At 35.6% G+C, this 13,164-nt stretch overlaps 1 protein-coding gene across 1 annotated transcript; it reads left to right on the top strand.

Moving 5' to 3' along the window:
• Positions 1 to 8,859: 8,859 nt before the first annotated feature.
• Positions 8,860 to 12,688, top strand: LOC127442304 (claudin-11-like). The gene is made up of 3 exons (XM_051700226.1): positions 8,860 to 9,411; positions 9,858 to 10,022; positions 11,723 to 12,688. Exons 1-3 carry the CDS (start codon positions 9,186 to 9,188, stop codon positions 11,977 to 11,979), a joined length of 648 nt encoding a protein of 215 aa, XP_051556186.1. The 5' UTR covers positions 8,860 to 9,185; the 3' UTR covers positions 11,980 to 12,688.
• The last annotated feature ends 476 nt before the right edge of the window (positions 12,689 to 13,164 follow it).

Here is a 13,164-nt window from a genome sequence, read left to right as displayed (position 1 = left end):
TTGGTCTTCAGGTTTAAGAACATGCACGTTGAGCTTTGTTTTTCAGTCTTATTTTTCTTCTCCATTTCCCACAGTTCTTCTGATAAACTCCTCCATTGTGGAGAAGCACAGGAATGGAAATTTCTGAAATGCACACAAAGAAATAGCAGTTTATCCAATCCATTTGAATATTATATCAAATTTCTTTGATAATCTTGCATCAATATAAATTATCAAACATCATTCTTTAAAGGCAGGATTACTCTACACAACTTTAATGCAGATTTTAGGCCATCCACTGGTGCAATTATGGTGATTATGATGGTCCTGGATCAACATCAGCAAATGTAAACAGGACTGAAAGTATTAAAAATAGTCCAGGATCAACATGGTGATAATGATGGTCCTGGAACAACATAGTGACAATGATTGTCCTGCATCAATATCAGCAAATCTACCCAGGACTGAAATTATTGTGATGGTCCAGGATCAACATGGTGATCATGATGGTCCTGGGTCAACATCAGCAAATGTACTCATGTTTGAAATGATTATGATGGTCCAGGTTCATCACTGTGACCATGATGGTCAAGGATCAACATGGTGGCAATGATGGTCCTGGATCAACATGGTGACAATTGTGGTCCAGGATCAACATCAGTAAATCTACCCAGGATTGAAATGATAATGGTGGTCCAGAATCAATCTGGTGACAATGATATTCCAGGATCAGCATGGTGGCAATGATGGTCCTGGGTCAACATCAGCAAATATACTCTTGTTTGAAATTATTATTATGGTCTAGGATCATCATTGTGACCATGATGGTCAAGGATCAACATGGCGACAATGATTGTCCTGGATCAATATCAGCAAATCTACCCAGGACTGAAATTATTGTGATGGTCTAGGATCAACATGGTGAAAATGATGGTCCTGGGTTAACATTAGGAAATATACCCAGGTTTGAAATTATTATGATGGTCCAGGATCAACCTTGTGACAGTTATGATCTTGGATCAACATCAGCAAATCTACACAGAATTGAAATTATTAAAATAGCCCTGGATCAACATGGTGATAATGATGGTCCAGGATCAACATGGTGGCAATAATGGTCCTGGGTCAACATCAACAAATCTACCCAGAATTGAAATTACTATGATGGTCTTGGATCAACCTGGTGACAGTGATGGTCCAGGACCAACATGGTGGCAATAATGGTCCTGGAACAACCTGGTGATAATGATGGTCCAGAATCAACATGGTTGACTTGGGTCAACATCAGTAAATCTACCCAGGATTAAAATGATTATGATGATATAGAGTTTGTCTGCCTGTCATTTGGACATTTGTGGGTGATATGTTCATGCAATTGTGGCCATTGAGGATAAGTTATTACATTTTGATCTGTCTCTGTAGAGAGCCAAGGACTGTGCCTACTTAATTTATACTTGTGTTTTATACATTTAGCTACTGTCTGTAATGAAAAAGATGTTACTGTGTATGTTTGTGTTGTAGATTAACATCCTGTCCAGCAACTATCCTCACACTTTGCCTATGGATATTCCAGTAGTCTGTGTACCATCCCAAAGTGTCAATTTTATCTCAGGAGGCAGTAATTGCACACAAGTGACTTTAACTGGGTGTATGGCGCAAAATATGTACATTCTATTGGCCCAGATGTGAAGTTTAAGGCTGTATATATATATATATATATATATATATATATATATATATATATATATATATATATATATATATACATAGACATGTTTCCAGCAACTCTCCTCAAAGTTCTCCTCAAAGCTAGTCCAATAGCCTATGTACCATCCCAAAGTGTCAATTTTATCACACCAAAGGCAGTAATTTCACTAGAGCGACTTTAACTGGGCGGATGGAGTAAAGTGTCTTCTTTCTATTGGCCCAGATGTGAAGTTTAAGGGTGTATAAAAAAATATATATTTCCAGCAACTCTCCTCAAAGTTTGCCTATGGATAGTCCAATAGCCTACGTATCATCGCAAAATGTAAATATGATCTGACCAAAGGCAGTAATTGCACATGAGTGAACTTAACTGGGTGGATGGAGTAAAGTGTCTTCTTTCTACTGGCCCAGATGTGAAGTTTAAGAGTTTTTTTCAGAAACTCTCCTCAAAGTTTGCCTATGGACAGTCCAATAGCCTATGTACTATCCTAAAGTGTTAATTTGATCTCACCCAAGGCAGTAATTTCACACGAGCGACTTCAATTGAATGAATGGAGCAAAATGTCTACTTTGTATTGGCCCAGATATGAAGTTTATGGCTGTATAAAAAAAGACATGTTTCCAGCAACTCTCTTCAAAGTTTGCCTGTGGATAGTCAAATAGCCTATGTACCATCCCAAAGTGTAAGTTTTATCTCACCCAAGGCAGTGATTGCACACGAGCGACCTTAACTGGGTGGATAAAGCAAAATGTCTTCTTTATTTAGTTCCAGATGTGGTTTAAGGCTGTATAAATAAAAAAAAGACATGTTTCCAGCAAATCTCCTCAAACTTTGCCTATGGATAGTCCAATAGCCTATGTACTATCCCAAAGTGTGAATTTTATATAACCTAATGCAGTCATTTCACTAAAGCGACTTCAAAAGTGTGGATTTTATATAACCGAATGCAGTCATTTAACTAAAGCGACTTCAAATAGTTTGCCTATTGGTCCAGATGTTAAATTTAAGTGTGTTTAAAGAAGACATGTTTCCAGTTACTCTCCTCAAAGTTTGCCTATGGATAGTCCAAAAGCCAATGTACCATTAATTTTAATAGAAGAGGCCCATCTCTGCTAAATAATCTCTCATGTCATAGTATATTATTTTGAATTTATTATCAACACCTTTTTTTAATAGTTTTCTTAGTCTGTTCATTTGAACGGATGGTTGTGTAGCCTGACATTTTTGGGGTTTGAGATGCCAAAACATAAAAGAATATATATTATTTGAATGTCTGAAAATGTATTCAAACTAAATAAGTTTTTATAGAATAAAGTGATACATGTCATGAATTGATTAAATTATTTAGAAGGAAATAATGCACTCGGACACAAAAATATGCATGTCATGTCACTGACCCACTTGCATTGCAACTGAAACAATTGTTATCAGTACAGAGAAATATATACACATGTTGGTCATGTTTTCAGGCAATAAAAGCAACACAAGTTAATTAATAATACAGAGCAGTAGCGGAAGAAGGGGGAAAGTGTCATTTGCATTTAATCTCTAATGTAAAAAAAAACACAAAATTATTCTTACCTCAGTATTTCTGTCCGCCTTAGACAGGAAGCTCAGGATAACTAAGTTATCTTCAGTTTTCAAAACAACTTAGCATTGCATTATTAGTAGTAAACATTTTATTGAAACAAGAATATTGACAAAATCAAAAAATCTCTAAACAACTTGAATAACTAGAATTTGGTTCTTAGATTTTGGAACAGCAACTCAGAGCAGTGTGAAACATTTTCCAGACAGTTTGATATGCTTGAGGGAAGATGTAACTTTATTTCTTTGATTTGAGAATAACTTCAATGTTGACAAGCGGCTAATAGTTTTAGGTTTTACTATGACAAAATTAAGTCACATCATGCTTCCATAATGTGCCAGAGGCTTTGTTTTTTTCCTCAGATTTATACAAGTTACCAAAACAAGGATTACTGTCTCAGTTGTTGACAGCTAAATATTTCACCCAGACTTACTGTATTGTCTGCCATGGATACAAACCTGATACTAGGGAGATACTGTTGCAAACCTGGTGCAATTGTTCAGAGAACAGAGAATCCAGCATGCATTGTAACTGCTTTGTAGGATCTTCTCAGATTAGTGATTGGACAATGTCACAGCGGAGTAAGACATGAGAAAATGCAAATAAAACCTTGAAATGAAAATGGTGACAATTTGCTTATCCACACAGCTATAAACACCCCATTGGGACAGCAATACAATCAGACCTGTCAATGTAAAGTAGAGGAGGATATAGGCCCCATGCAGAAGACTCTGGGAATAACTGTTTAGTTATCCACTACAGATCCACCGCGGTTTGTTGTCTTGTGTGCTGAGCGAGACAAATCACTGCATAATATGCATTGGAGGCTCAGCAGCAATAAATCTGAGGCTCAATGAGAATGATGAACACACAGATGAGTACATACATGGACTCAACAGAGGAAGCTGCAGTGTGTGTCCTGGGGATCTGTCTCTAAACGCCCACTATGCCCCCCTTTAGCAATGAATTGTAGTTACTGTTCATTAGGGCACAGATGCCTCACTGGTGGGAGGCACTAGTCTTTTGCATTGATCATGATGTGTTTGAGAAATGCTTCTCCAGTTCTGTCTCCCTCCTACTGTGATATGTGAATGTGACTGTGGGAAAATCAATCAGCAATTCTCCAAATTATTTCAAGACTAATCCCATGTTAGTTTTCAAAGTAAACAGAAAACTAAAGGTAAAGTGAAGATGGTGGAAGGCGACATCTGAAGATCTTCTTGTTGTCTTCTGTTTTAATCAGGGCTGGGTATTGATACAGATTTCCTGATTCAATTCAGATTCACAAGCTCTCGATACGATTCTGAATCATATGGGTATATTTCAGTAACAATGTCTATTTTGCTTACATATAAAAGAAATTCTCTCTCAGCTAATGCTGTTAATTGTATAGGGGACCTTCTAACTTGGTACATTACGAAAATATTAATTTTACACATTTTTTTATTTATTTATTTATTTATTACATTTTAGCTTTGAAAACTGTACAAATCAATGTATTATATTAATAAATATGATGTCTTGAATCTGCATAAGTTATATGGAACATATATTTTGTAACATTTGGTGGCCATTTTGGTAACACCACCGGGCAGCTGTTTTCTATGTAGTAAACAGATCAAACCCTTAATTTTTTGTTTTGTTGGTGTAACATATTCAGGTTGATTCAGACATGTTGAATTATATTTTGACTTGAATCAAACAAGTTAATTTAGATGTTTCCACATGAAGCACATGGAGAAAGTCAGAAATTTCAAAACCTGTTTCTCAAGATTACATTTCAATAATACATATCTAAAATCTAACAACACTGGTATCATATATTTTGTTTATTTAGCTCAAATCTTACAAAAAAAAAACCAAACAAACAAACAAACAAAAAAAAAACATTCAGGCCAGCTAAAAGAATGTTAACCTACAACATGTGCTTCATATGGTAACATTTAAAAGAACTACTGGTTTTATTCAAGTCCTAAGTATGATTTATCATCACTGAATCAACTTAAATACATTAGGTTATACTAACAAAACTAATTTTAAGGGTTAGGTCGAGTAGAAATACAGTAATTCCTTAAGGTAACAATTGCAGGTTACCACTTTTTGCAATGTAATCACTAATAAGTGTAAAATTAATACACAATTTTGAGTAAACAAACATGCAATGTCTCTTTTCAAAAAGGCAATTTGCTCTTTCAACTGATGTATATTTCTACAGCCGTACTGACCATTACAATCTTAGCAATTCATTTTCCAACCAGTAGTCCATCCCCTCCCCCTTACACATTCTCTGCTGTGGCCAACCAAATATCAGATAAAGCAGAATCAGGAAGCACTCGTTGGGCTCAAAGACTTCACTAGTGACAAACAGTACAAAGAGGAGTTCATATACTGTAGCTTCCTTATGCTGTGTGTGTGCCAAACACATTTTCAGTAAGAGAGCTAAATAACCTTCAGCTGGGAGGAAAGAGGTCAGACGCAATAAACAAATGATAGTGCACTATCAGTCACATGAGAGAATATCATTGGATCTAATGAGAGGCAGAGCATGAAATTACACATTTAATTATAGGAGCACTCTGAGTGTCTGAATGCCATTTCGTTTGAATAGAGCCTAAAGTAATGTGCTCCGCCCATAATATAGTAAGATGAATTACCAGTAGCATACAGTAGATCCAAGCTATAAGCGATTCTGATCATCTAATAAATCTATTCAATGACTGGTTTTGTTGCTCTGGATATTGATACTTTATGGTTGTCATTTTCAAGTGCAATGAAAATCATAGATACACACTTAGAAGCTCTGTCATTGAGCTCTGGCTCTGCATCAGGCAACATAAAGAGGAAAACTCCATCATCAGTGTCAAGTCAATAACGAAAGCTTACATGGTACAAAACTACAAATGAAGAAGGCTCCTAATACCTGTCAGAGTAATATTCACAACCAGCTGTTTCTGACATATTTCAGCTACTCACAGCTTTGCTGTCCACGGTTAAGACCTGATATGAGAGATGTAATTGAGTGATAGAGGTAAAAGCCTCAATGATTTGACCGCTTGCCTCCTCAGGTGATTTAAAGATGTTCACTCCGCCCAAGCAAGTTGCTTACACAGCATGGCTCAGATCTGCAATACATTTTTATCATCTTGCACTGTCAGACCAATGTCAGGACCCATTTCATTAGCTTAATTTTCACATTCCAGTGCTGCCATGTTCCTGAAGCAAATTATGAATTGCCCGAGATCTTTGTGTGGTGAATTCTGAATGATAGACACAGAGGAACAAGGCAGTTCTGACAGCTTATTACATTCACAAGCAAGGGTGAACAAAAGACGACCTGCATATTTAATGAACTCAGCCATGAACGTAGGAAATACCAGTTGCTATCCACTTAATTCAGACCTGATTAGGAGAGTAGGGAGCTTTATAAATTGAATGTTAAACTTCTATTGTTATGCAGGTTACATGGAATGTTTCCACAATGAGTTTGAACAAACAATAATGAAGAATTCACTGAAGATCAGATTAACCCCTGCTTAGAATATGAGTTAGTGTCCAACACAAACAATCTGGTTAGAAGTCAAATGAGTCCCCCTAGTGGATAATTGCAGTTTGTCACTTTATATAAAGGTAACTGCTGGGAATGGGAGGATATAATACATTTACTGATGTTGAATGGTTGTTATGTGGACTGTTTGGTTACTGATCACCAAGTCACAAGCTCCAAATTACACATATAAAAGAAGAAAGAGGCTATTTACACTTAGAAAAATAGCAACAAAAGCATCTTTTTTTTTTTGCACTAAGTGCAAATAGTGTTAGATGCTATTTACACCCCTGTCCACCCCTATGCATGTTTATTGTGTTTATTTAGAGTCCCAAAGACAACCTACACCAACAAATACCCAAACCTAAACCTAAACTTCCCTTACAAAAATTAACCATTGTTTTACTACAGTAACCATAGTATCACCATGGTATTGTGAATAGTAAAATCATATTAACTACCAAAGTTAACATGGTTTGCTATATTAACACCTTATTAATATAATTACACCATGGTTAATTGCCTTAAACTATGGCTTCCTCCAAAAAAAAAAACATGGTTACTGCAATATTAGTGAAACCATGGTTAATTTTACCTGGATCAAACCTTTCTTTCAATTCCGTGACCAAATCACTGCAAGGAAATCTTTATATTCATTTTTTTTATTATTATTATTATTAAAAGTAGTATTAAAGGAAATATTTAGAGTGGAGACAGGAAACAGGATGGGGAAAAAGTGGGACAAAAGGCAGAATCGAACCCAGGTGTGGCAGGTGCTATTAATACCTCATCTACAATTCATTTATATGACGTTTCCTCTCAGATGTCAGTAAGACATTCAGCAGCCCAGATAGCACATGTACATCTCTGAGATGTCTGTTAAAGGTCTTTTCATCTGGAAAGCATTGCATTCTAATTAACATCTGCTTAACATCTTAAAAAGATCAGATTTACAAACATTCTAAATCATAAACGTCTCAAAGACATCTGCTGAATGTCTTATTGACATCCGAGAAATAACGTCTTATAGACGTACTGCAGATGAGCAAATAACCTAAAAAATATGTCTTTCAGTGGTAAACACACACACACCAAATAGATGTCTGGGTGATGTATGTGTGCCATCAGGGAGATGTCATTTAAGACGATTATGATTTTAAATGTTTGTAGATTACTGATTCTTGAAATAAGGAACAAAACAAGTTTTTATTTTTGAATTATAAATTAATTTGAAATGGATATATTTGTAGGCAAAGGTCTCAGCTAACAAAGCATGTAGGTGAACAGGTTTTTATAAAAACACTTTTTTCTGAAAACTGACATTTATTCACTTCATAACTTACATTTCTGTCAACTCCATCAGACACACTAAAAGCATTCTATTTTAATTTGATCCAACAAAAGTGTAAAGTCTTTAATTATCTAATTATGGTGTTCAGAAATAAAATACATTCTATAATTTTGTTTTCACACTATTCTGAACATTCTGACGGAGCTGACAAAATTCAGTGTTACTTTGTTTAACCAATATTTCTTTATCTTAAACATGTGTTGTGTACTGGAGCCATTTTGTTTTGTTTTTTTCCTCAACTGAATCTGCCTCTAAACTAAAATGGCAAAATTATTCCACAAGTCTTAACAGAAATTATAACAATGGTATGACGGTGTTCTCACGTTGAAGCTGTGACAGAGACTTAAACATTGTTTGTTTGAAATATATAAAAATATAACATGTACCAGCCCATGTGTCCTACTGTTGTAGGCACCATGAGCAGGAAGAGGGAAAGGGGTACTCAGAGTTAAAGCTGACCATGACATTGTCTGATTTATTCAGGATTATTCCTGCCGAGTATGTAAGACACCAGCAGAGGGCAGCCATATGTCACAAATCTAGCAATTAGGCATTTAAAGGCGCAACAACGTTATCAAGCCACATCAGTAAATATATCTCTGAGATTTAGTTAACCGGCCAGTTTTCGCAGAGGCTTCGCGTATTGTTTTCACATTATATACTAATACTTTACTACTATATTATAGACTATGAACAAGGAAAACCGAGGAGAGCGTGAAATAAGAGATAAGGAGTAACCTTGGGAAGCATTTCAACTCATGTGATTGGCTGGAAGTTCTTTTTTCTTTTGAATTGTTCCCCTATAAAAGCACTGCTAACAATTCACACATACTCTTTTTAACGTGGAATGCTGCACACCATCAGGACCTACAACTCACCATGATTTTTGCGCAGTGGATTAACATATTAGGAAACGACCACAGATAAATACAGCCAGGCTTCAGGTTATCTGTTCATATTGAGAAGTATTAGTTTTTGTCTTCTGGACATATTTTTTGCACCCATATCGTACATCATGGCAAATACTTGCGTACAGTTCACGGGATTTGTAATGAGTTTCCTTGGTTGGATCGGGCTTATCATCGCCACTGGTACTAATGACTGGGTAGTCACTTGTAAATATAACATGAATACCTGCAAGAAGATGGATGAACTGGAGGCCAAAGGTCTGTGGGCAGACTGTGTGATATCAACAGCACTGTATCACTGCATCACACTGACTCAAATTCTCGATTTACCAGGTGGGTATTGATGAATCAGTTGCAGGCTAGTTAATAGATTTCATCCTTTCAAGCTTGCTTGATAGTCCATTGTGTGAAGGCAAACTTTTGTAAACCTCTTAGCATCCTAAATACAACTGCGTGATTTAGATGTCAGATTTGATAAACAGATATTCAATGTGAACTTCAGAGTAGATTTCTTAGTGAGGAAAAATATAAAATAAATGTTTCAGTATACCTAACCCAGACAGCAAACAAGTGTGGGCCAAAGCTGGCTTACATTTGGTACGTCTGGTTGGTATCTGGCAGTTAAATTGTGACGCCTTTATGTGAAATAGCATTTGACTTATTTTAATAAAGAAATTATTTGAATAAAAATGACATACATAAAAAAACATATGTATTGAATTATCATGAAAACCAAGTACAAATCATTCTGATTCCCTTTTCCTCAATCTTCTTTCCAGCTTACATCCAGACATCTCGAGCGCTAATGGTCACTGCATCGATTTTAGGATTGCCTGCTGTCGCGCTCGTGCTCATGTCCATGTCCTGTATTAACCTCGGAAGTGAACCGGAAAGCGCCAAGAACAAACGATCCGTGCTCGGAGGAATCCTAATGCTGTTGACGGGTAATCATGGAATTTGTAAAATAGTGTCTTATTACCAAAAAAAAAAAAAAAAAAAAAAAAAAAAAAAAAACAACAACATTTGAGTCGCTAATTTGAATCACCACTCTGAAATCCCAATTTTTAGATGTACGCACTGCCCACACACAACTGTTGGCCTATTGTTCCCAGAGACTAAATACATCATTAGAGTTATAATGAGACCATTAGGCCTACTCTCTTTTCCTCTCAGAAGGAATTTTTTTTTTTTTTTTTTTACCAGTGAAGTTGAATTACCGTTTAGATTGTTTATATGTAATACTCAGTTCCTTTGGCTTTGATGTGATGACAGGGTTGCCACTTTGGCCCTGTAAAATTCCTGAACACCTGATCAATGAACAAAACACGTGTCGCTGGCCATTAAACAAGAATAAAAACAATATTCATGATTGTTTACTCCTTGCTTGAAATGGAAATTACCGCATATATAGCATATAATTCAGTCAAACAAATACACTGAAAAATATATTTTAGCCTGTTTTTAAGATACACATTTCAATTTAATTCCATCAAAATTAACTGTGTAATAAAATTAAATAAAACTTTAAATATTCTTTTTTTTTTCTTTCTTATTTTTTTCTTTTCTTTTTTCTTTTTTGGTTAAAGGTTACTCAGTTCCATTTGATGGAATTTTGTTATGAAATTGAAATGTGAAAAAAAATATTACAATTTAGTGTGTGTGTGTGTGTGTGTACAGGTTTAACTTATTATTTACATATTTTGGCCTTAAGCAGTTTATGGTTCATACTGAACATTTAAATGTTTTAAAATGTAAAATTATGTTTGTATAAAGTATAAAGTTATGTATAAAGTAAAAATAATAATAATAATAATTAAAAAAAACATTTAAACAAAAGGAAATCAAATTAATGCACACAAACATTTACTTAAAACAAATATTTTCAAGATTTACAGTATGCATTTCAAGATTCATGCATTTAAATTTAAATGAAAAAATTCTATCAAATTGAATTTATTAATCAAAGTAAGAATTTACTAAATAAAGAAAAAAAAATGAGATATTTACTAATTTATTTTGTTAAGGATCACACATTTCAATTTGATGGAAATTTGTTATGAAATTTAAATTTGTAAATTTTTTTGTTTTTTTGTTTTTGTTTTTGAGTGTTGGCCATTATGAACCTAAGAGATCTTACAGTAAAAGGAAGGACATTCCTTTTTTGGGCTTGTTTTCCAAAACATTAAAGTATTATAGTAGCCTAAAGTTTAAAGCATTGTACACACAAAAGTGAAAAGTCTCAATCATACGAACAAACCAGTTCACAAAAATTAAGCGCACATTCTTATAATTCAAATGATAATGTGTTTGATTGTCCTCCTTGCATAGTGTGCTTATAAACAAGGGTTCATATGTGTGAACGCTTCAGGAAAATATTGAAATTCCGGGACATTTTGCAACCCGGAATGGAATTACGTTTTTCCAGGACAGATGGCCAAAAACTGTGACAATCACAGAAAATCCTGGATGGGTGACAACCCTATATGATGAACTGTAATTGGCAATCTGAGCCAGTGATTGTGCCGTTCTGTATTGCTGTTTAACCTTTTGAGTGTTAACACCTGTCACCACCATACTAGGTTTTTTAATGGAACATGCAGAAAAAAAAGCATTTCATATTAATTGTGTGTCCTTGTTTCCATAGCTTTTTGTGGTGTCATCTCCACTGTGTGGTTTCCCATTGGGGCCCATCATGAGAGAGGCCTGATGTCCTTTGGCTTCTCCCTGTATTCTGGCTGGGTGGGCACTGCGCTCTGTTTGCTGGGAGGCTGTATGATCACCTGCTGTTCAGTCGACAGCCCTGCTTCATACACTGACAACAATCGATTCTACTACTCCAAACAGGGCACCACCCATCCTGGCACTGCCTCCACTAACCATGCCAAAAGCGCTCACGTGTGAGCTTTGCGATTACTCCTGTGTACTCAGCAGACCATTAGTAACTTAACCCAGCCCATCACATTTCTGCTCTCTCTCCCTCTGCTTTTCCCCCCCTCTCTCCCCTGATTCTCATTTCAACCATGCCTCTATCTTCAGTGGTGACACTGTAGATTCTTATTGTACAGCTGATATATGTCCCTTTGACTTGGCGGCAGGGTTAGCTCACCCAGATGTTACGTAACAAGGGACAGTCATTGGTGAAGGACCTGCTGTAATCAAGGGACCTGTACTGAAGGATTTATTTTCCATGTGGTAATTTACTGACTCTGTGCAGTATAATGTGCCTTTTTTGAAGTCTTATTTTTGTAGTGAGAAATGCATTTTGTATTTTTATATGAATACTAACAGTTTTTGTTTCAGTCTTTTTGAAAAGGTATGAAGTAATAATGTCTTTTCATTTTTATTAATTTCAGAACACTGTTTATGTCAAGCACACACAGTGAAGATAATGTCTTGATCATTGTTTTCACTCTAGTTACACAAAAGATATAAGACCAAAATTGCACCAAAACAGTAGTTGATTTTGTTATTTATTGTAATACTTGTATGCAGTTTGTATTATGTTTGTTGTAATAAACAAAGTTGTCCATGTGAAAGTGCCTCTTCTTCAGCTGTGAAATTGAAAGTGTTTTTAATTATAGGTAATGTCGCATTTTTATAAATAAAACTGTGTGCACTGGGAAACTAAACTCTAAAATTCTGTCACTGAATGCAGAATTGCTCACCAAGGGACTGTATACTGTATAACACTCAGCATCTCGGCAGCTGCCAGATGCTAAGGCAAGTACACTGCATCATCATTACATTTCTCATTCATTCTCACTAACAACCCTCAAAAGTGAATCAGGCATGATTTCGATTTCTCTTACTCCAATGAGAAATTGGTCCCATTACCAATGATGGGCAACTCAATGATTGGCAAACAGCACTGACTGAAGGTTAACAGTTGTAATTAGCCATAAAGGAAGATTTATGCTCTAGTTGTAGCTGGTCTCCCTCTTTTTTTCACTGGATAGGATCCATGCAGTGAATGTTTCCTTACTCAAGGTTTGATGTAGGGCCATATAGTCAAAAATCTGAAGATAAAAGCAACATGTGAACATGTGGCTCAACAAGGTTGCAAGAAGAAGAAGAAGAACCACAGCA

Source organism: Myxocyprinus asiaticus, chromosome 6, assembly GCF_019703515.2.
Source record: "Myxocyprinus asiaticus isolate MX2 ecotype Aquarium Trade chromosome 6, UBuf_Myxa_2, whole genome shotgun sequence".
NCBI lineage: Eukaryota > Metazoa > Chordata > Actinopteri > Cypriniformes > Catostomidae > Myxocyprinus > Myxocyprinus asiaticus.
This window is presented reverse-complemented; position numbering and strand designations above follow the sequence as displayed.